Consider the following 24,345-nt stretch of genomic DNA (forward strand, 5'->3'; position numbering starts at 1 on the left):
GCGGCGTGGTCGGGTGCGCAGCCTCACGTACTCGCCCGTGCTACGATCACGCCTGTATTATACCCAGCTTTGCGGTGACGAAAGCTTCAAACAGCACACGAATGTGTAAAACCCACACGGCTTCTGTGCATTTCGCAAAAACTATCAGCAGTTCCTGAAGAAGTGCATTGTGACCCTCTTTTCTCAGGCCACCACCAAGCCACTTCTGAGCAAATTCAACGAACGCTGTTGTCAGTCCATGTCACATTTCCCCACTTTTTCATGGTGGACTCAGAAAAGAGGACCACAGTGCACTTCAGGAACTGTTGATGGTTTTTGCCCAATGCACAAAGGCTGAGTGTTTATTTTTCACACGTGTGTGTTGCCGTTTGAAACTTGTGGCTCTTCTGCTGTGGTCGGGATGTATCCTTTACAGATTAGATTGGTATCGCAACCATCGATTGCCGAGTGGATGTACTTCACCGCTCCGATGTGCATTTTGAGTTGTTTTTTTACTTTTTCAATGCACATTTCCGATTGTGCCAATGGTACGATGTCATGAGCTGAGGAATCAATTTGGAACTCTCAGAGCACAGCGCGCCCCCGTGTATCGGAGAAGATCCCGCGGAGCAGTCCCTTCCAGGCACGACTCTGGCGCTGTGCACAGCAGAGGGCGCAGTGCACTCGAGATCCGTCGCGAGATTGTTTTACGTATGACGATAAAATCGATCATTTTAATTATTTTCAGAGCCAGAATCCAGCAGTCAAGTGCCAAACCAAATGTGATTTTGTGCTTGCAGTCATTGGTTACTCGGGCTGAGACCAGAAAGTCACCACGCTTGAGAACAGTTGAAGTTGGGCAGCTGCCGAGATTCGCACTCGGGTTCTCAGCCGTAGCAGCCCAGCGCCCTGACCTCTTGAGCCACCCGGCCACCGCGTTGCATGTCAAGCTTGATGGACGAATTCGCACCACGTGTCACAAGGGCTTGGTTTTAGGTGCATTACTTTCCATGATCAAAGTCAATAGGTCACCACGGCCAATGCCATTCATAAAACCCTGCGTTGGCTTCTCCCGATGGCTCAGATCACCACAGATACCGGCAGGGCAGGGGTCGCTACCAGCGGCTTGTTATTCAGAGATAATGTGGCGTGCAGCAACCTCGCCGCTTTCAGCCGCTCCTATCGGGTCACGGACTATCATCTCCCCACGATTGAGTCGCGACACCTGGCTCAGCGGTGTGCCTCAGCTCGGCATAGAAGCCCCACTGCCCAGCGAGCCACCCACCCATCGCCTCTCGAAGCGAGTGTTTGGAGATCATTTTGGCAGTTTAATTTGCAGCCCACGCGTTTTTTTTTGCTCAGGGGAAATACATTTAATTTATTTAAACATGCCTGTGGAGAATACTTGTAATAATAATGAGCCACAATTGCATACTCTATGTGGCTTGTATGGTATTTTGGACGTGAATTTATAGTTTATTTTTTCTAAATTAGTAACATGTTTCTCCTGGTCGGGGTTTATGGGCTTAAGGTGAGACAGGGATTTGTGCACGTTCACTGTACACAGACCGCACGCTGGGGGCACGGGCCCGGCTGAAGCCAGTCTCTGGCTGAATTGTGTTGTTGTTGTCGTCGCCGCTCACAGCGCCCGGCCACCGCGGGCACGGGAGGGGGGCACGGACCCGGGCCAGGCCGGGTCGGGCCGGATCTGCCCGACGGGGCTCGCTGGGGCGGCCAGGGGAGAGCGAGCGCGGCAGTCCGGGTCCGGGTCCGCGAGCCACGGCGCGCGCGGCACTGCGGGGGCCATGAACCCGGCGCGAGCCTCGTCGCCCGGCCCCCCCGAGGAGAGCCGCCCCTGGACGTCGAGCGAGGTGCAGGCGCTCCTGGCCGTCTGGGCCGACCCTGTGATCCAGGACGAGCTGGACTCGTGCGTCAGGAACGAGAAGGTCTTCGCCAAAATACAAATCCGGCTGCTGCAGACGAGCGGCAGCAGCCGCAGCGTGAAGCAGGTGCGAGAGAAGATCAAGCGGCTCAAGGCCGACTACAAGCGGGTCAAGGAGCAGAGCAGGCGCGGCGGTGGCGGAGGAGGGGGCAGAGACGCCGCCCGGTGTAAGCACTTCGAGATCATGGACGCGGTGCTGGGCCGTGAGGGGGGCCCGAGCCCCCCAGCGGGCGTCACCGACTCGCGCGGCGTGGCGGGGGCTGCCGCGGAGCCGCCGCCCGTGAAGTCGGAGCCCGCCTACGGTGCGTCGACCCCCCTCCCCTTCCCCAACCAGCGGCACGCGGTGACCTCGCGAGATCCTCGCGGGGTCACCGCGGGCCGTTGCCGTGTCTGCGATTCGTCATCGGTCTCTTTGGGGTTGGCCCATGGGTCGGTAACCTGCGGCTCTTTAAATTACTCCTTCTTGACGTAATTTGTTAAGGACCAACCGTCTCATATTGACACGCAATGCGGTGATTGACATTGAGGATTTTTTTGTTTGCCGACCCCTGGGTGAGCAGCCCATCGCGTGGTCGCGTCAACTCGAACCTCCTCCACCCACCAGCCCAGCGACACAGCCAACCCGTTGAAGTTGCCACGTGGTGGTCAGATATTCCGATTGATGATTTGGTTTATCAACAAAACCGGAAAGTTGAAAGGCGCAAGCTTATATAACACGGCGTTTGGCTGGAGATTATATCCAGCATCATCAGGTGTGAACACGCGCTAAAAATAAATACATAATTATGAATCCTTGGTGGTGAAAGCCTCAGTATACACCACCTTGTCCATGGTATTGTTTCCTGCGTGAGGTGCATCCGGCAGTTACGAGCTTGGGCACATATCCTGATGACATTAACAAGATAACGATGGTAACTTCGTGAGATGATACTTCCCAAATTTAATGCGATCACAAGGAGAGCCTTTCCTTCTCTGTGAGGACAAATTTCACTTAAACTCAGGCGCGGTTCGTCTAATAAAAATACTTTTCTCCAAATAGCTTTGTTGTTTAAAAAAAATGAAAATGACTCTTTAATCGTGAATTACCTAATGAAGATAACATTTTTATTTGCTCATATTAGAAAGTGCTGCAACACCACAAGTCTGATTTGTGCCTCATGGAGGTCTGTGAAGGCGTCCGAGTGAGAGAGTTCCCTTCAGTTATCGCGATGAGCTTCGCATTGCAGCCACGCCGCTTGAGACCCATGCAGGGCGGTGACGAAGGCGCCCGTGGCTGTGATGAGAGACGACGTCACAAAGCGAGGTCGCGTTGTGCAAATCGAGCAGCTCACGGCTTTGGCAGTGTCAAGGGGGTTGTGTAGTGTGAACTTGAGGGTCATGGGGACAGCATTTGAGTGCTTTGTTATGTTTCGTATTGTTTATAAATGCCCACCATTGGTAGATAAGACAGTGATATCACTTTCACGGGAAGACCAATAACATGACGAGGTTTTTCTTAATTAGAACACCAAAATTTCAGAGGTCACTCACAACAGCCCCACCTCGTGGAAATGTCACGAGCCGCCACTGCTTCAACTCTGTCATAGAATCCGTTTAAAAGTTAGTGTCCTTAAAGCATTGCCGTAGTTTTGGAACGTTGGTGAAATCCGCTTGGACATATTGTGATGGAGCAGGTGTCTAACGATGGCTTCTGGAGATATTAGGGGAAGCAGTGATGCAGTGGTCAGCGCATGAACCCGGCCATCCGAATTAAATTCCCGGCCACGGCGGGCATCAGTGGCGAGCGATACCCTAACTGGCCCTGGGCTCCCCCCCTCTTCATCAATTCGTATCATCCAACGTGAACTCTGGTCAAACAACCCTTCTCACCGACACCACCGCGTGGGGGGTCCTCGTCCGGAGGTCGATCGATGAGACGCCGCGACTGTTGAATGACTTCGCATTTGCTTGCTCGCCGTGGTGATGGAGGCCCGCCCGTGTTTTTTTTCTGCCAAGGAGATTCGTGTGACCCGCGCTGCACTGAGGTAGCAGCCGCTGCCGACTCGCTGTGCGGCGAAGAGGAGGGGGATGAGGAGGTGGAGGAGGATAAGAAACCGGAGGTCGTTCACCTCCCACCTCCTCGTGCTCCACCCCCAAACTCGGCCTCAAGCTCCACAAACACTCGCCGAGGGGTCACGAGACGGCACAACTGGGGTGAGGAATCCAGAAGTCAGAGAGGAGGTGTAGAGGAGGTGCTCACGCACTGCAGCCAGCCAATAATGAGCCAGAGACACTGGAGATCCTGGGATCGAATCCTTGTCTTCAGCACACCTGGTGTGTTGAAGAGCAATCCACACATTTACAAATTAGGGTCGACTTGTCGTTGGTAATTACATTTAGTATCATTAGGCGATTGCCTGATTTGAACTCCTGCAGTGGAGTTGAACTCCAACCCTGGAAATCCCCTGATGATGCACATTGGCATTGTACTCGGAATGGCAGAGCCAAACATCAACTATGAGCCGTGTCCGTCTGTAAAGGGTCAATGAGATGAGATTGCACGTGGGCCCTTTTGACGTGGGGATGTGAATAATGGCTCGGTGAGGAATGTGGCATGATTGGATATGTATGATCAGCACGGTTGGCTATATACAGTGCAAAATAATTTCAACATGCATACGAGATGATCCTACTCCCGCTCCCCCGTGACCCCTACTCCCTCTCCATTGCACCTGCTCCTTCCCCGTGCCCCACAGGGTCAAAGCGCGAACGTGCGGCGGCGGCCTCCGTGTGGGCGCGCTGCGCGAGGGAGTTGGGCGCGCTGCTTGTGCAGGAGCTGCGCGCCGACCGGGAGCTGCGCCAGCAACAGCTCCGACAGCTGCTCGACTTCAAGCGAGAGCAGCTGCGGGCCGAGCAGCAGCAGCGGGCGCTCGAGCTCTCGAGCTACAACGCCTCCAACGTGCAGCTCGTGTCCATCCTGGGCCAGATCGTCACGGCCCTCGTGGCCGCGGCGGCGACGGCCCGGGACGGCGGTGTGAGGCAGCCCCCGTAGCGGAGGGCTGCAGCCTCGCGTGAATACGGAACGCACGGCCACTGTGGTTCGTGTGATGGCGACGGTTTGGAGGAACAGCTGGCAAAAGTGAACGCAATCAGAAGGTTACGAGTGCCAGTCTCGGTTGGGGTTGAGTTTGCCCATCACACTTAGTGAATCAAAAAAATAAGTACCACGTTTGTGGAAGGTCAACAACAGTGGTTGTCTTTTGGAGAGACTGACCCCTGCCATAGGAATGTAGAATTCCCAGCGCTGGCTCACGGTCACCAATAGCGATGCACACCGCACAGCAGCAATATTTTGAGAAGGGAGTTTCCTCTAGGACTTGAATTTGTATCGTTTTAAATAACGTCATGTTTTACTTTGAAAACTTGAGCACCAGCGTTATCAGGTTGACTGAGTCGATTAGGCTCTGGTAAATGTCTGCAAATCAGCACCGGATTGTTCAGACTACAGCGGCGCGGGTTGCGGCTCAGCAGCAGCTCGGCGATGTTTCACGATAAAGGCCCCGAGTCTGTTGCGTTAAAGTTCCGTGGTTGGCACGCAGACATCAGGGCAGTTTACAAGTTGTTGGTGAGAGTCTGCATCGTGTTAATAGTGCCAGCAATTGTCCGATTAGGCTTTATTGATGATGCCAATATCAAGATTGTTTATTTTTTTTACCAAATGTGCCAACAGTGATGCTGTACATGTGACATGCGCGGTTTATTAAAGAGGACTGCTCCTAACGTGATGCTCGCACGTCCAAGTTGTCATGGCTGGGGTCGTTACGTGGTCATCCCCCACGTCACGACGCCGCTCCGCACCACAAACCCGTGGCAGGACGCGAGGTCACGTGATGACCAATGCCACCACCGGTTTCAGCTGCCTGGTAACCCGGGAGGGATAGAGGTGCGCCTGCGTCGTGTGGCAGTGAGCCAGAGCCACTGAGAGAGGGGCCCGTGTATGAATGGGACGATGAGCCAGAGTGCGCATTTGACTGAATGTGGGAGGCGACCGATGACACCAGCGAGTTGGCGGTCTCCTTTAGTCACTAAAGGCTGCACAACGTGTTTGGTTTTGTATTTGTCCGAGCAAGTTGTGAATGAACGAAGGTACACGAAAGCACTTTTTCCAAGCGTAAGGGAAGAGCAACCTCGTGTTGGGCAAGAGCGTGGTGTTGGCCACCCATCCCATCGTGTGCTGTGCTGGCCTTCATAGGTGCTCACTAACAGCATTTCCCGCAACAGTCTGGAAACAGAGGACAGGGGCCAGGAGCGGTGTCCATCTGCCACCACGACAAAACAAGACGGTTTGGCCAGTGACCGTGTGGATGGTGCCACAGAGGGACGCGTGGGGGTGCAGGGGCCGTCCCAGAACCGAGCCCCGATCCCCGGCCCAGCGCGAGGCACCACGATACGCGTGGTGGGAGTGATGACAGTCGGCAGAGATGACTCCCGTGCACGATGTCTCTCGTATTGCACGACGCTCCATCGCAATTTGTATGTGAATGTGGAACGAGATCAAACCCACGCATCTACGAAGAGAACACTCGTTGCACGTGTGCAGCGCTGCCCCCCCCCCCCCACTCTGCCCCCCCCACTGCCCCCCCCACTCTGCCCCCCTCCCCACTCTGCCCCCCCTCCCCACTCTGCCCCCCCCCACTCTGCCCCCCCCACTCTGCCCCCCCCCACTCTCCCCCCCCCCACTCTGCCCCCCCCCCACTCTGCCCCCCCCCACTCTGCCCCCCCTCCCCCACTCTGCCCCCCCTCCCCCACTCTGCCCCCCCCCACTCTGCCCCCCCCCACTCTACCCCCCCCCACTCTGCCCCCCCCCCCACTCTGCCCCCCCCCCCACTCTGCCCCGCACGGCGCCGGTGCCTTCACCTTGGGCGTGCGACGCCGGCTCGCGACTCCCACCACCCGGGCGTGGACTCCCCTCCAGAGGCTGTCCTCCGACTGCTGCTGGGCAGCGCCGTGGCACAGCTTGCTCGCTCCCTGGAAAACGTTCCACATCCCACAAGTGAATCTGCGCGAGGAATCCACGCAGAACCAACACGAAGCACGCCCGCGTGACGTAGGACTCCGTTCCGATCTCTTTCCCTGGGATTCACCCGATTCAAATCGAGGGAGGGAAATTCTGCCCCGCCCTCACCGAACATCAGCAAGGTCACAGCACGAGGACAATATCCCCCCTCTACACCCTCGTTCCTACTACTCGCGAACGGGGCCAAACCGGACTTGGCCGAGCCGGGCTGGTCTGGAGAGCGTGTTCCGCCTCGCTGTTCCAATGCCCTGCCGGGCTTTGGGCAGAATCCCACGCTGACGCTGGAGTCTCCCAGTCCAGGCCCGAACTGGAAAGGCTGCATTCTCTCCACGTGTCCACAATTGTTTTGTAAACGACTGGAAAAGCTGAGTTACACAACATACGGGGAGTCGCGTGGTGGGCCGTGTAGCCAGTTACATAGAATGTCAAGGGCTGCGATGCAAAATGTTAAATCCGATAAGCTCTAACCGCTGGAAATGAACAACGTTAATCATTGTAAAACTCACACTAAGGTGACATTGTTTAGGAAATGGCAGTTGCCAGACGGCTTGTAAACTAGTCGAGCAGCCTCTGCGGCTGAATGGGATTTTCATGAATAAAAGAGAAAGCATAATGAAAAGGAATGCACAATAGCAACAAGATCTACGGCACAGGGCACTCCGTGAAAATATTGGGGAAACGAGAAAAAACTCGGAGAACCTGAGAGGAAAATAACTGGAGTTAGCCAAAGGAACGGGAGCGTGAAAGCATAAAAACGGAAGTTGATAAATCAGAGATAGTAATAGTAGTTTCATTTTTATATCGGGTTATTGATGCAAAACTGCATCTCACCGTTTTAACGCCACCATTGTTGATGAAATTCTCAATCATGGTCGTCTTGTGTTCTCCATTTTATTTTCTTAATCGCTTGATAATTGTGTTAAATCTTTGATGTAGCATGTCCGTATATTTCTCGTCTTCCTCAACATGCTTTGCTCCGCTTGCTTTATAACCTGACTTTCCATGCACTATCCATTGTATGTATCTATGTATGTTGAACTTCTTTTGCACCGTTCATAGCCAAGCATGCTCATCGGTGGTGCAAACTATGTTTGTGTGGTTAGTTTACTGTAGTGTGTTACGAATAAAGGGCCATTCCCAAACATCACATCTCCGTTTCCCTTGCATGCCAGTGTAATGATGAAATGTGTTGAGTTTTTGTAGAATGTCGGCAGTGATGGGTGGCTGTGCACTCTGAAATTCGCCTTTTTCAAGTACGCATCATCAGTGACACAGAATAAAAAAATATCCGGATCAGTACAATTTTATTTCTTAAAAACTGTGGAAATTATTGGGATCACAACAAACTGTTATCTTTTTACATCTGACTATACAGTACAATTTCGACCCCTGCACGTCTGCTGGCGTGCATTACACAGCAGGCCTGCCATCCTGCCCCAAACTCACCCAGCTCGGCTCTGCCCTGCTGGCATCTGCACTCAATTCGTGTCACCTCAAATGCCAACTCAATGACTGCGTAACAGGGCAGTATCGTCGTCATTGAGACCTGGAAGCCAGTTCTGGTTTTGCTACATCACATAGTTATCTTTTAAAAACCACACCTACCAAGCTTATACCAGGGATGCACATGGTGATGATTTTAAATGCAAAACAAAACAATATATGCCAGGGCAGTCGGGAAGGAATACAGGATTCCCTCGCTTTATGAGGGAGTAGATGCATTCCAACAAAAGCGCACAAAGTGAAATCGCATAGTATAGACCGCAGCCACCCAACCCATAGTGCACCGCACAAGACAGCTGCCTGCTGAGTAGCGTGTACAGTACCTACAATGTTGTCCCACGTCCGACTGAATAGCCGAATGTGAGTGAATTGAAACCGCATGAAGGGAATTTTAGGTAGAAATACATTAGCTGCAGATACGCGAAAACACAAACCAACCCCGCATAAAGTGAGAGACCTGTAATCACTGCATAAGCAGCGAAGATACACCGTGATGACTTGCATCCATTAAATCAGACTGTACTTGCGATGTTTAAAATACAGTAGATATTTCAAAGCATCAATAAAACGAACCAAAGTATTCAAACATTGTGTAATGGGCCATCTTAAAATAAAATATTCTCTGCAGAATATAAGTGCACTTTAATAAACTGCTATTATAAGTTATAAACGTGTGTCCAGTGTAATTCTCTCTTTGGATTAATATTCATCATAAATAGCTCAACCATAAGTGACACCAGCAAATGTTTGCAACTTCACCATGCACTCTCAAATATTCCAAACCAAATGCAATACAGAATAAAAACAGGCTTGCCTTAATAAATTAAATCTTCACTTAAAGCTTTCGTAACTGCAGTAATTCATACTCTTTGGGTCTTTCGGTAAAGTCACGTAGATAGAAAAATAATCAAAATTACGTTTCGATCAGGTGAAAAATACGATTGCGCGTGTTGGGACCAAAACGTCGTGATTTTTAGAAATTATTTTTCTATCTACGTGACTTTCCCGAAAGACCCAAAGAATATTAATAAATTAAGCTTCATTATCTTCGATTTCTTACAAAAGACTTTCTAAAATATATTCCTTTTCAGAATGGGGCAATGAAGACAATTTCAAATGACTGATATCATTGCAAGGACTGTCAGCGTGGTGATGACAGGAGAGGGCCTTTAGGAGTTTGTACGAAATGACGGTCCATGCTACACGAGCAATGCCAATACGCCATGGGTGGCACGCTCAGTGAGTAGCATTGGCTGGAAAAAGATTGTCCACCAATAGACCGTGACGTTGTCAGGATTGTTGGCACTTCTGGTTCATAACGTGTCTGAACACATAAGGCAGTTTATGGTGACATCGGTCTGGTACCTCAATACAAGTAGGGCTTAAAATATAATTATTTTATTTTGGTAAAGCAAGATTTAAAATCATATAATTACTTCCCCTAATTTTATCCCTAGATAGATTTTTGGAGGGAAATATATAATTTCAAATTTTGTAAATCCACTGATTTCAAGGTCTCCTTATGCCGTGTTTGGTTGGGAAGGTTGTTTGACCATACTTCATCACACTGGTCAGTGCGGATTGGTGAAGGGAGGCACGGACTGGTTTGGAAATCACTCACCAATGCTAGTTGTGACAGGGAATTTAACTCGGGTTGCCAGGCTCATAGCGCAGTGTGCTAAGCACTGCACCACCACTCCACCCACCTCATTTTAGCTCCGGCTGCACGCTAAAATATATATAACGATGCACATGCAGCCTCCCAGATACACCAAATTGTTAAAATGATTAAGAAATGCGGGGATGAGATGAAGAAACCCAATGTGGTGCGAACATCTACCATCACACGTGGGGGGGTGGGGAGGTTACGATGGACAAGCAGAGCGGGACACAAGGGACTGTGTGCACAAGCACGGGCGCAGAGGCAGAGCACCCAACAGCGTGCTTGCTGGTCAGTGCGGATTTCTGCACATGCTCGCTGCACATGCTTGCTGCACATGCCTACACAAGTGCCTGCAGCTTATAATGCAATGCATGGGAGCTTCTGACAGTATTGAAAATACAGTACGAAGCCGAGCTGCTTCCAAAGAATAAAAAATTGCCTACAAATAATAAACACCATCAAAGAGGGAGGGTTTCAAAGAGTTTTTAAAACAAAAACATGATTTAATATAACATATGGAACCATTTCTCCAATGTGAAAAAATTTGTACAAAAGGACTCTCTCGTTCCCCAGATGTCGAAGTTACATGGTGAATGAAGAGTTGTTGTGTGCGTCAGCTTGCGTTGTTGAGGTAGTGGGCTGGGGAGGGCACGTGGGCATCCTCTTCGGCTCTTCGGCCCCACGGCCCTCTCCTCCCATCATCCCCCGTAGGCGTGCGTGCGGCGAGCACGCCAGCGCTCACAGCTCCAGCTCCCCAGAGCGCAGGTAACCGAGCGCTGCAGACACGTGCTGCGGCATAAAGATGAACGTGGTGTACAGCACCATGGCCATGATGATCACCAGCAGCAGGTCTGAGCGGCACGGTCAAGGGAACATACCAACCACCACGTGGACCGCATGCCGGCCACAGACCCCGATCACACAAAGCGCTCGAGCACTCTGCTCGCCACCGAGCAAGAGCAGAATCAACACGGCAGAAGAAAACTTCACTTCTAAGATCATTCATAACGCAGATAATTTAAACACACAAACATAATGGAAATGCCTCTTGTAGCTGTACCCCAATGTTGACTCCACGATAAAGATATAAACACGCATTATTCTACACTTGAGTATAAATTATGTACTCTACGTCATACTTGTGTACATTGTGTATGTTTAGGAGATCTAAAAGGAACACCTGTTTGTTTTTCGTGCAATAATATTAGGAATCTGTGAATGCAGTGAGGTATAAACCATCAGCGACGATAGCACCAATACAACACGCGGATTCTGGTGGACCGAGCGGAGTCCACTCAGCTACACGGATGCCGTGGAACGGCTAACACTTAACAATACAATCGTAGCCCGTTGATATTTTCCAAACGGCAAGCAAAATAAGGAAATTGTGAATGCAAATCTGTATGCAAATTCGACAACTGATGCCTCGAGTGGAAGATTTCCTACTATAATGCAAGGAGCAGCTACACAGAAATATTTCACATTACTTTGTGACTCCAGTGATCAGGTTGAACGTCAAGAGACGCCTCAGATGGGCACCGTTTGATCCACCATGGGCAACAAAACGTGCTTGTTCAGAAGCAACGAAGCATTTAACAGCGCTTCATTCACAATCAGACGCTGTAATGTCATGAATTTAACTCTTGCCACAAGCCACGCTTAGGTGCTTAGAACGACTTATGATCTGCACGCCCCTGCCAAAGGACCTCGTAATTTATTCACTCAGCTTCGGTGAGAAACAGAAAGCCTCCTCGACATCTTACTCCTGCAGAACGTGATTTTTATGGACAGGGTTGAGCACCACGTGGCTTCCCTTTGGTCAGAATGACAGAGGAATCACGTGCGACTAATCTTATTATCCTCAATTCAATTTACCCGCAATTGTCTCATCTGCTAAGGCTGCACTTGCCATACAGCCTCCCAGACGCGTCGTCCACAGCGGCGATATGGAAGCAACCTCTCTCATGACTCAACAAAGCAAGACCCAAGCTCAGGTGACATTACCCAAGAACAGGTTGGGTGAGTCACGTCACCCCTCTCATGGCGGGGATGCCCTGTGCAGTCAGAACCAGCACTCAGCATACCCAGCCGGCTCTCAGCAGACTCATCACTCGCCACAAATATTGACTTATATCGCTCCCACCACAAACCGATGGTGAACCAGACACCAAAACCCCCTTCTTTATAGCCTTAACACACTGTTGGGACAAGTGCTGTTAGCGAGCACCTATGAAGGATGGCATGGTACATGCTGGGGGGGGGGGATGTGGCCAGCACCGCGCTCGACCACCTTTGTCTCGTCACACCAGGTACTCATTTAAGGAAGAGTCGACCGAGGGGAGAGGCCCAAGACTGGTTCAAATAATCGTCACTGGTGTTGGCCGTGATTGTAAATCGACCTCGAATGTTAAGGGGTTTGTAGCGCAGCGAGTTAACCGCCACACGACCGATCCTGCTAATTCCATAATAGCCATCCCCATCGCAATCACCACACCCCGATCCTTCCACTCAATCACTTAACACAGCACTCATCACACTCATCACTCTCCACAATAATCACAATCACTTCATCACCACTGCACAGGCTGTGCAGCACGAGCTTCAGAAGGCTCATGTCACGGCGCTTGGCGTGTGCCTCACGCTACCCCTCATCAGCACCACTACCACCACCACCACCAAACTTCACGGACTTCAATCGACGTCCATTTGAAGCCCCTGAGGGCCGAGGCGAGAGCAAGAGACACAGCGCGCAGTGTGACTGTGGTCATGCAACCCACACTGTGCATCGTAAGGTAAACCCACAGACACAGAGATGCATACACGCGGACACCCGCAGAGATATTGGACATTAAAGACAAGCCACAGTAGCGCAGTGCAACCCAAACTCTAGGCTATGTGGTCAAACACTGTAATCCGCACCTCCGATTAGCACGGTTGGCTACTACGTACGCTGCGAACGAAGTTCACGACGTAAATACATAACAAGGGAGGGCCAGAACAACGACACGAACTCTCTCTCCTGAAGCCCTCTCGTCGTGGCGAACAGCATACCTCGACATTGAAATCTAAGCCCTTGCCCACAGTGTTGCTATTATTACACACGAGAACAGAGCCCATACGGAGCCCTCGGGCGTGAGGGCGAGTGTAATTCAGAGTGTAATTCAGGGGGCACAGCGCCAATGACCCGCTCCCACCCAACACCACCCCGCACCCACGGCCAGTCAAGCCAGACTCGCGCACTTCTCTCTCTCACGCATTAATTCGCAGTTTCCTCAACTTGACAGCTCAGCAGCAGAGTCGAGTGTGAATGGTGAGAACAGAGAGTGGGAGGGAGAGGCGACTCGAGCGAAGAGAGAGTAATGAGAGCAAGGCGAGGGTGCAGGGAGAGTCGGAAGTAGGGAACCAGTGAGCGGGGCATGAGGAAGGCTGGGAGTGGGGACATTGAGGAAGGAGCCGTGAGAGCGCGCGGTCAAGGGAGCGGGGGTCCCGATGTCCGCAGCGGGAGGCGGAGGATACTGAAGGCGGCGCGCTCCCAGGGCTCGAGCATGTAGAGCGCCGTGACGAGCAGGTACTGCGTGTAGAGCGCCGAGAGGCGCCGCGAGCCCGCCATGCCGAGCGCCTCCGCGTGTCGCCCCGTGCGTGGCGCGCGCCGCTTCCTGTGAGCTCGACGGGAGGGGGCGGGGGGGGGCGGGGACACGACTCGGGGACCCGCCCCGCCAGGTGCAGCGCGCGCGCGTGCGCCGCGGGGGGCGGGGCCACGTGGTGACCACGCGAGCAAGCACGCGCGTCGTCGCCAAAGCAACCAGGGTTGTTTACTTTCCCTGGAACAGCGGTCGCCGTGGTAACGGGGGTTAAAAGCGGCGCCATCAGCAGCCGGGACGAGCGGCCAACACGTGAATGAGTTCGCGTTCGGATTTTAAAAATTAGTTGCTGCCATGGTGACACGCGGATGCGCCTTCGAAATGTTTCAGCTCAGCATGTTGTTTTACGACCACGTGACACGTTCTGTCCCGTGATAGTAAAGCGGCGGGGGTGGGGGGCGGCAAGTCGCGGTGACCCCGAGGCGGCTGCGTCGCCTCCTCGCCGGGTGACGTCTCCTCCCCCCCCGTCACGCGGCCTCGTGACTCCCGCCCCACGCGTGCGTCACGAGGGACGTCACGTGACTCCGCCCCGCGCGTCAATGTCACGCCACCGACGTCACGTGACCACAGCCTCACGCGCGTCACGTGGCTCGTGATTGACACGCGCCGCCGTTGGAGGGTGGGTGAAGAGCCAACAGCAGCCAATCACCGATAAGAACGCGACTCGAGGGGCGGGGCGTGAGCGTGGCCTGCCCTTGTATGGACACGAGGGCTGAGGGGGGGCGGGGAGGGAGGAGAGAGGCCGAGACGGGGGCGCCGCACTTCCGGGGCTGCTCTGAGCCAGGTGCGTTCGGTGGCGCTCTGTCGACCTACAGCCCGCCACAGGGACCCGGACCCACCACAGGGACCCGCAACCACCACCCGTCTCTGACTGCTGCACCCGAATGCTATTCGGCCACAAGAGACCGCACGCGCTGCACCCACGCTATCGGAGAGGAACTTCTCCCTTTGTAGGCTCCATACAATCTGCTCGCATTGTCACACGCTGTGTGTCTTCAAGTCTAATTGTATCTCAGTCATCCATTATTTGATAGATGTAATCGCATAGACAAGAGGTTTTTTTCCCCTAAGAATGCCGATAATCACACATTAAATGTATTACTTTTGGGGAACGGTGACGCAGTGGTTGGTGCCAGTGAGCTGTGTTCGACGATTGTCCATGGCTTCGCCAGTGGCAGTGAGATCTGAACCGACCCTGGGCACCGTCTTTACTGGGCCGCACTGACGGGCATGGTGAAGTGTGGTCAAATATCCACATGACATGGGGAGGTCTTAATCCAGCAGTGGAGTGATAAAAGAGTGGTAAGTTACACTCAATATTTTTCTGCGGTACGACTTAGTGCATGTTAGCCATATATCGAATGGCCTTCCCGTACGATTGGGCACTTAAGAGTAGCGTACGCTGACTGGCCTTGGGGAGCACGGGGAGTGTCGTGTGCCCTGTGTGTCGTCAACCTCCCCGGGGTGAAACGCGGACGTGTCACTGTTTTCCATCCGCGTGTACGCGGCGCCACAGAATGGGCCGGCTCGACGGCAAGGTGGTGGTCCTCACGGCCGCGGGCCAGGGCATCGGCAGGGCCTGCGCCATCGTGAGTGCCGCCCCGGCAGACGCGCGCGCCTTCACTGCACGCGCATTCATCCAATGGACCCCACTCACTCCCCACTCTCGGGTCCCCCCGGAACCATCACAACCTCGACCACATCCAGCGTCTTCCGTTGGGGAGTGCGGGGCCGTGGAAAATCCCACTGTGTGGGCCCCCCCCGACGCATTCACACTAAATCGGGAGTATTACATCTGGTACTGTGACGTCGAAGCGCCCCCCCCCCCCCCAAAGTGCGGGCCCGGGGCGATCGCCCCGATTCGCCATAGCCTGGGGACGGCTGACCAAATCTTCACTTCCTTGCTCGTCAATCTTATCTTGTCTCTCACCTCCTGCCTCCTCCACCAACCTCACCTACACAAGGGCCCTGGTTATTGCGGTTGACAGTTTTTACAGTTTCAAGATTCTGTCTTGCTCCGACGGTAAAACCCGCAGATTGCAGATGCTGGTTTACCTTGCAGCAAGCCCAGTTGCAACTCATTGCTATTCTACTAATAAGATGGGCATCGTTGTGCTCTTTGGAGTTTATGCGGCCAATCTCCTGATGCACATGTCACTGCATGTGGCCGCTTCCCCCACTGCTTGCAAAACACCACAGGCATTTGCGAAAGAAGGGGCCAAGGTGATTGCCACAGACATCAATGGGGAAGCCCTGAAGGAGTTGGAGCAAATCCCAGGTACGCACATGCGCAAATTGTAGACTTGTCACTTTGAGGTTCATAAATAAACGCGGAGGTGCCAAGTGTTTTTTTTGTTACGCTGTCCTCATACCGTATGTGGACTTAAGTGTGCACGGACAGCCTTTAGTCAGTCCACTGCTGGCTGGGGGACTCTCCGCACTCTGTAGCTCATGGGAATTGTTTGAATATACTTTATCCTTCACGTTCGTATAGGTGGGGAGCATAGGCACGGAGTACAGTAAAATAGGATTTTGCTGTATTGCCTTCTGCTGGCCACCTATTATGCACGGTGGTCCCCCATCCCAGCACTATCCAGGTCCAGTCCTATTTCTGAGATCTGATGAGATACGGGTACATTCCATGTGATTTGTTTAATGAGTAAAATTAGCATTCCTTCGTACGTGCATAACCACACACAGAACCAGTCGTTCAAAGTGCCGTCATCTTGCTTGTGTTGGTGGTGAGCGGTGCTCAACTCTGCACCTGAGCCACGGGTGGAAATTACACATCCTACTGAGCCATTCTCTCCACAGGACAACCACTGTGCACTTGCTACAAAGTGGTAATTTATGGGATTCTCCCCCCTTTCCCCAGCCCACACTGACTAGCATGGTGAAGTATGGTCAGACAATCCCCTTGGCTGGCACTGTATGGGGAGTTATTTGTAAAGTAATTATAAATTAGATGGATAATGCATTGTTCCTCTTTGCGTTGGAATATGGCGAAGTGCAGGCATAGAGGTTGGAGTCCTGAATGTGACGAGCAAGGATCAGATCGAGGCTCTCGCTGCCAAGATTGACAAAGTGGACGTCTTGTTCAACTGTGCAGGGTACTGACAATGCAAGAACAAGCCCGTAACGTCGTGCATATGTCACACTCTAACTGGACCTTCACTGGGCATTCCAAGAACGTTCTGATATAAACCAGACTCCACTGATTCCCAATATATTCATGAACACGAGGCTTGCACTTAATTTGTGTTTGTCTCTAATAAAACCTCATATCAACTCAGTAATAGTTAAAATTGTCGAAATGTAATTTTATATAGATTTTTACAAAAGCAGTCAGATTGCCCCTTATAACCCATACTGAGGCAAAATGTGTCCCCTGCTCAAACTGTAATGAAACCTCATCCTAGTTAGCCATAATGCACAAGTGGTGGAAACTCCACAATTCTCTGGACTGATTTAAAATACGTCTCATCAGAATCGTGGTGAAATAGATCAATGTCGATTATTACTTGGTTACACACAATCTCCCACAATGGCAACATAAAACAATTGGACGATGTTTTACAGTTGTCTGCCCAATTGGGCGGCACTCGCCTGCGATGGCACCTTGAATCAGTGGTAGAGATTCAGCGTGACCCAAGACGACCTCCGTTGACTTACCAAAAAGTGGCACTCATTTAATTGACCAGATAAACGGCCCTGAAAGCCGTGACTACGATTTTGACTCTCGCAGCCTTCCGATTGCGAGCCAGGTGCAGCATCGTCCTTGGCCGACTTGTAAACCATTCATCTACACGCAGCCATTCCACTCTTAACACCCTGGAGCACACAGTTTGATTAGGCGCTGATTTCTTATTGTACTCTGCACAGGTTTGTCCACCATGGAACTATTTTGGACTGCGAGGACAAAGACTGGGATTTCACCATGAACCTCAACGTTAAGGGGATGTACTACATGATCCGTGCGTTCCTACCCAAGGTACCCTGAACATTGAACGTGGATGTGAGCTAGTTACCCAGATGTGTTTACTGGTGCCTTGACCAACATTGGTGATTGGAAATCCTGACAATGGACTAAATATGAAAGTCGAAACTCAGGCTCTAATCTGATAGGACACCAAGAATCTCGAGATGGCTGGTCGGTGTGATGAGGCACTCGGCTATTGCAAGGTCAGGGGTATAGGGCATACGGAGAGGCTGTCAGCTGCCTATGATCATGGCCTCCGGTTATGGATTCAACAATCGACCAATTTCCCAGAACCCATGTTGGTTCCTTTCATGCAGATGCTGGCTCAGAAGTCGGGCTCCATCATCAACATGGCATCTGTGGCATCCAGCATCAAAGGTGAGAATAAATGACCGAGACTTATTCATTTTTGATTTAAAGCTTTCGTGACTGCAGTAATTCATATTCTTAGCTCTTTCGGTAAAGTCACGTTGAAGGGAAACAATAAAATAATAAAATATATATAAAACAATAAAAATTCTCACGACGTTTCGACCATAACACAAACGGTCGTCATCAGGTGTGTCGGTTTGCATAAATGTATTTATTTTTAAACGGTGTACTTATTTATTTATTTTAAAAAAACCGTCAGCGCCACGCGCAGCCATTTGGCAGTTTATTTAGAAGGACTAGTCCATCTATGTTCTGAAAAGAGGAGGGGGGAGACGAAAAATTAATGTATGCTGTCTGAATGCCACTGTAAGCGTGAACAATCAATTAAGACCTGAAATGGTTCATCAAATCTTTCCAATGATTGCTAAGCCAGAATCCATCTTCTCGGTTGAAATTGTCTCTGTGCTTGTATATGTGGATAGCCTCATGAACGAATCTCTCATGGTAGCCAGATGGCTTACAAAGAACCTCTGTCTTGGAAAAGTCAATGTCATGTGAGCCCACTGAATTGTAACAGTGATCTGCCACGGCAGAGGTGTTGGTCCTACCGTGTTTAAGGTCTGCTTTGTGTTCACGAATGTGGTCTGAGACATGGCGTTTGGTTTCTCCAATGTAACTACTACCACAGAGGCAACTTAGTTTGTAGACACCAGGGTACTGTATGTCCGGAATCACATCTTTTACAGACAGAACCAGATCACGGATTTTATGTAATGTGTTGAAATTTTTCGTCTCCCCCCTCCTCTTTTCAGAACATAGATGTACTAGTCCTTCTAAATAAACTGCCAAATCGCTGCGAGTGGCGCTGGCGTTTTTTTTGTTATTATAAATACACCGTTTAAAAATAAATAAATGTATGCAAACCGACACACCTGATGACGACCGTTTGTGTTATGGTCGAAACGTCGTGAGAATTTTAATTGTTTTTTATATATTTAATTATTTTATTGTTTCCCTTCAACGTGACTTTACCGAAAGAGCTAAGAATATGAGACTTATTCATGTTAATTTGTTTCCTGTGCTATATTGTTATTTGTGGAATTGGGTAAGATATCCCATTTAAATGTACACTCACACTGAATTCTCTAAAAAGTGGGCCAGTGTGGAGCAGTGCCTTGCAATTGATAGGAACTCCTGGTTATGGGTGGTGGTGGATCTTCTTAAGGTTGCTGGCTGCTTGGTGTTCAACTTGCCCTTGTTTGTGTGCTCGCAGGGGTGGCCAACCGCTGTGTGTACAGCACCTCGAAGGCGGCCATCATAGGACTCACAAAATCTGTGGCTGCGGACTTTTTAACGGAAGGCATTCGCTGCAATGCTGTCTGTCCTGGTGAGTGAAGTTCGTTCTGGACAGCGTTCTAATCTCGTCGTTCACAAGACCAGGCCATTTTTTTAGTCCCCCTTGAGGACAGGTTAGGCCTTTGCCTGGATCTTGTGAGTCTTTTTACTTGTATCACGGCCTTGCTGTCAAAGTAATTCTACAGTGAGGCAAAAAAGTATTTGATCCCCTGCTGATTTTGTACGTTTGCCCACTGACAAAGAAATGATCAATTCTAGATTTAAAGCTTTCGTGACTGCTAGGATCCATACTCTTTGGTTCTATTGGGTAAAGTCACGTAGGTACCCAATTCCACAAATAATAATTTTCACCTACGTGACTTTACCCAATAGAACCAAATAGTAAAGAAATGATCAGTCTATCATTTTAATGGTAGGTTTATTTGAACAGTGAGAGGCAGAATAACAACAAAAAAATCCAGAAAAACGCATGTCAAAAATGTTATAAATTGATTTGCATTTTAATGAGGGAAATAAGTATTTGACCCCTCTGCAAAACATGATTTAGTACTTGGTGACAAAACCCTTGTTGGTATTCACAGAGGTCAGACGTTTTTTGTAGTTGGCCACCAGGTTTGCACACATCTCAGGAGGGATTTTGTCCCCCTTCTCTTTGCAGATCTTCTCTTTGCAGATCATCTCCTCCACAGATTTTCTATGGGATTAAGGTCTGGAGACAGGCTAGGCCACTCCAGGACCTTAATGTGCTTCTTCTTGAGCCACTCCTTTGTTGCCTTGGCCGTGTGTTTTGGGTCATTGTCATGCTACAATACCCATCCACGACCCATTTTCAATGCCCTGGCTGAAGGAAGGAGGTTTTCACCCAAGATTTGACGGTACATGGCCCCGTACATCGTCCCTTTGATGCGGTGAAGTTGTCCTGTCCCCTTAGCAGAGAAACACCCCCAAAGCATAATGTTTCCACCTCCATGTTTGACGGTGGGGATGGTGTTCTTGGGGTCATAGGCAGCATTCCTCCTCCTCCAAACACTGCGAGTTGCGTTGATGCCAAAGAGCTCCATTTTGGTCTCATCTGACCACAACACTTTCACCCAGTTGTCCTCTTAATCATTCAGATGTTCATTGGCAAACTTCAGACGGGCATGTATATGTGCTTTCTTGAGCAGGGGGACCTTGCGGGTGCTGCAGGATTTCAGTCCTTCACGGCGTAGTGTGTTACCAATTGTTTTCTTGGTGACTATGGTCCCAGCTGCCTTGAGATCATTGGCAAGATCCTCCCGTGTAGTTCTGGGCTGATTCCTCACCGTTCTCATGATCATTGCAACTCCACGAGGTGAAATCTTGCATGGAGCCCCAGGCCGAGGGAGATTGACAGTTCGTTTGTGTTTCTTCCATTTGTGAATAATCGCACCAACTGTTGTCACCTTCTCACCAAGCTGCTTGGCAATGGTCTTGTAGCCCATTCCAGCCTTGTGTAGGTCTACAATCTTGTCCCTGACATCCTTGGAGAGCTCTTTGGTCTTGGCCATGGTGGAGAGTTTGGAATCTGATTGATTGATTGCTTCTGTGGACAGGTGTCTTTTATACAGGTAACAAGCTGAGATTAGGAGCACTCCCGTTAAGAGTGTGCTCATAATCTCAACTCGTTACCTGTATAAAAGACACCTGGGAGCCAGAAATCTTTATGGTTGAGAGGGGGTCAAATACTTATTTCCCTCATTAAAATGCAAATCAATTTATAACATTTTTGACATGCGTTTTTCTGGTTTTTTTGTTGTTATTCTGTCTCTCACTGTTCAAATAAGCCTACCATTACAATTATAGACTGATAATTTCTTTGTCAGTGGGCAAACGTACAAAATCAGCAGGGGATCAAATACTTTTTCCCTCACTGTAAATGTCCTCACTTCAATGAGTCTAGCGTTCCATATGACAGGGTTCACGCTCACCTTCCCTTCATGCTGCCTCAATGCTGTTGTCCCGGAGTGTTGTGTAAGACACAATCTTCAGTGTTCGAGTTGACCGATCTTGTCAGAAAAGTGACATAGCCACACTCGTGTTTACTTCTTCCTCACTTGAAATAACAGCTGAATTGGAAGACGTCGTTCCGCTTGAGTCTTGTAATGGGATTGAGTGACACGCGTTGTTGGGTTGTTCTTTTGCAGGCACGGTGGACACTCCTTCACTGCAAGAGCGCATCAATGCCCAGCCTGACCCAGAAAAGGTTAGAAACTCAGCTGTGTTTAAGTGTTACCTAGTGACACTTAGGTGGAGTGACACACTGGCGCTGTCGAGTACATCGGTACCACCAGGGGAATGGCAGAGCACCTCCAGTGAATCTCAATCTCACAATCGAAATTAGGTTTGCTTTTCTGCATCCTTCACAAATAGGATGAAATCTAATTTCGTAAACAAGATTGATTTATTTTCGAATAAGAATGATTTGTGATTGTGCTCAATATGTATTCCGTTCTCTTGTCATGAGTTTGTCTCGCAGCCAGAAAGTGCATGGCCATGACTGAAGGACCATTGTCTCCTGCACCCTGAAGCCATAAAACCATGCTTATGACAAGCGTAATGCCTCATTTTGTGCTCTACTATAATCTGAATTCCTTAATTTTATTTCATCACTAATTTGTATAATCAAAGACCAATGATGTTTAATGTTAGCCTGTCGCATAGTTGGTGATACGAAGGCTCTTGAGAATGAGTTGGTTTATACGTATACAGTATATTCACCATAATTAAAAGCTTTATGGTAACAAAATGGCCTTTGTACCTGTGCTTTGGAGAGTTGTGAATGGAAACGTCTCTGCCTCGTGGCTAGACGTTGATCGCATTATTGAGTTAAAGTTGAGAGACACAGAGACCCAGACTGAGTCCGTGCCGTGTTGTTGGATGTGATGCAGGCGAGACAGGACTTCATGGCGAGGCAGAAGAGCGGACGGCTCGCCAAGCCAGAGGAGGTGGCTCACCTCTGTGTCTATTTGGCTTCTGATGAGGTACGATCAAGCGAGTGTAACTCCAAGGTATATCCGATGTGATCAATTGTACAATCACTTTAAAACGCAGTCGAATAAAATACCTTGGCAGTTAAACATTCCCCTTGCTTTAAATCACTATAACAGCAATGCCAATTTATAGTCATCAGTGGCTCTGATTTATTTGGGTATTTCATGCCTTTGCCAGCATATTGTGTGAAAAACTGGTTATGTTATAACATTCCCCGTGCTACATCACTGCCTGTCAGAATCTTAGAACACTGATTTTGTGCAAAAAGTAAAATTTTACAGAGCGTTGGTGAAATGTCATTCAGAAAACTACATTTGAAAAATCATGTGCACTTCCTCGTGCTCCACCCAGCTTTTGGGCCCTCCCCCAACCCTGAGCCTGGACGAGGAGGCCTTCTGTAGTGGTGACGTCGTCTTCTAGGGCCGTTTTCTAACGCAGGGTGGTCACACTGCTCACTGTAAAACGTATATATGGTAGGCTGTCACGTGGCATGACACATATCAGCGCAATTCAACGTAATTGGCTGATGAAGCGAAAACACAATTATTCCCGCACGCACGAGTGCCACCAGGAAATGGGATGTCCTGGGCACACCCAACAGTATCTACCCCTGCGTGGGTTTAGGCCTGCGTTACCACAGTACGGATTATGTTTAATTATGCATATTTCATTTTTTCTGCAGTCTGCCTACGTTACTGGGAACGAGATGGTGATTGATGGGGGATGGAGCCTGTGAAGAAGAATAACATTTGCCTTACATAATCAGATTTTTATTGCAAGCTTATTTTTAATTTGTCGTGCAATTATGTCCACAATGTAATGACACAAGTAATGATCATTTCTGCAATGTAATTAAAGCAATCTGCATGTATTGCCTCATGTCATGCTTGGTTTCAGAGTATATTCCATGGCCGATCTTCTGACACTGCACAGCACTTGCGCCTGTTTGTCACACATTGACGAGACACAGGGGTATTAGGACTGATGGAGATGGAGTGTTTGGCACATTTCCATTTCAGGAAGACCATTGTGAAGGTCATGATCATTGTGAAGGCACATGAGCTGGTGTGGGGGTGTTGCATACAGATGAGAAGGTCCAAGAGAGTGACTGAGATGCCCTTTTGAGGTCAGAAGGTCGGGAAGGATTGAGTTGAGAAGGGCCAGGGCAGGAATCGGATCTGCGTAAGGTTTTGTTTGAAAAATTTCATAAAATGAATACACGGTTTTGTTACTCTATATACGGCGAACTGGAAAATGTAATTCGCTGGTTTGTCAACAAAATAATTGCAGTCTCGTATAGCCTTGCTGTGGTGGTAGCAGCCACACAGCCAGAATTAAATTATCACGTAGGTTTCGTTGTAGATGAGACATTTGGGATTAAAAAAAATATTGCTTTTCACACGACCCGTGGATTTAACATTAGCATGAACACGATACCTACCCGAATAGCCCTGCCCTTTGCCTGTAATGAAGAGAAAGCTGTGTACAACCCCTACACCAGGCTGGAGTCTTCACTCCCCAGGGCTCTCCTTGTTTACATAACTGTGAAAGTGTTGTTAAATATTAGATTACTAATTTTCTCACTTCATTTCAAAGCTGTGGGCGACCAATCTGAAGTCATTTGGTGGACGCTGCAGGCCGGGTTCAGTGAGGCGTTGAATCGGACTGCCTATGGGAAACATGGCACAACCCACAGGTGCATAAAGCTGCAGGCCATGCGAGGGTTGAGATGGCGGGAATGGCCGATTCTGTGTCCATCCTCCCGCAAGCCTTGGGTAAGGTTTAACTTTTTCACTCCGTAAGCAAACCGCGTAGCCGCTTGTGTTGTCGGGTCGTGGGCAT

General features: G+C 49.8%; 2 protein-coding genes across 7 annotated transcripts; both read left to right on the forward strand.

The window, feature by feature from the left end:
* The first annotated feature begins 83 nt into the window (after positions 1 to 83).
* LOC116947919 (uncharacterized) lies at positions 84 to 5,680 on the forward strand. Its single transcript, XM_032964231.2, has 3 exons — positions 84 to 2,223; positions 3,917 to 4,114; positions 4,657 to 5,680. Exons 1-3 carry the CDS (start codon positions 1,785 to 1,787, stop codon positions 4,950 to 4,952), a joined length of 933 nt encoding a protein of 310 aa, XP_032820122.1. The 5' UTR covers positions 84 to 1,784; the 3' UTR covers positions 4,953 to 5,680.
* An 8,788-nt stretch (positions 5,681 to 14,468) lies between these two features.
* Positions 14,469 to 23,382, forward strand: BDH2 (3-hydroxybutyrate dehydrogenase 2). 6 transcript variants are annotated; one of them, XM_076071162.1, is made up of 10 exons: positions 14,469 to 14,567; positions 15,292 to 15,373; positions 15,984 to 16,062; positions 16,793 to 16,894; positions 17,667 to 17,775; positions 18,081 to 18,141; positions 19,409 to 19,522; positions 21,657 to 21,715; positions 22,401 to 22,493; positions 23,186 to 23,382. In XM_076071162.1, the coding sequence occupies exons 1-10, from the start codon at positions 14,484 to 14,486 to the stop codon at positions 23,237 to 23,239; spliced, it is 837 nt and encodes a 278-aa protein (XP_075927277.1). In that variant the 5' UTR covers positions 14,469 to 14,483; the 3' UTR covers positions 23,240 to 23,382. The 6 variants fall into 6 exon arrangements, with proteins under 6 accessions (XP_075927277.1, XP_032820126.1, XP_075927278.1 ...); XM_032964235.2 differs by having other exon boundaries at positions 14,480 to 14,568; positions 15,301 to 15,373; positions 16,798 to 16,894; XM_076071163.1 differs by having other exon boundaries at positions 14,529 to 14,567; positions 16,798 to 16,894.
* Positions 23,383 to 24,345: the final 963 nt, after the last annotated feature.

The sequence above is a fragment of the Petromyzon marinus genome, chromosome 31 (genome assembly GCF_048934315.1).
Source record: "Petromyzon marinus isolate PM22_M1 ecotype Great Lakes invasive population chromosome 31, UKy_Petmar_22M1.pri1.0, whole genome shotgun sequence".
Lineage (NCBI taxonomy): Eukaryota > Metazoa > Chordata > Hyperoartia > Petromyzontiformes > Petromyzontidae > Petromyzon > Petromyzon marinus.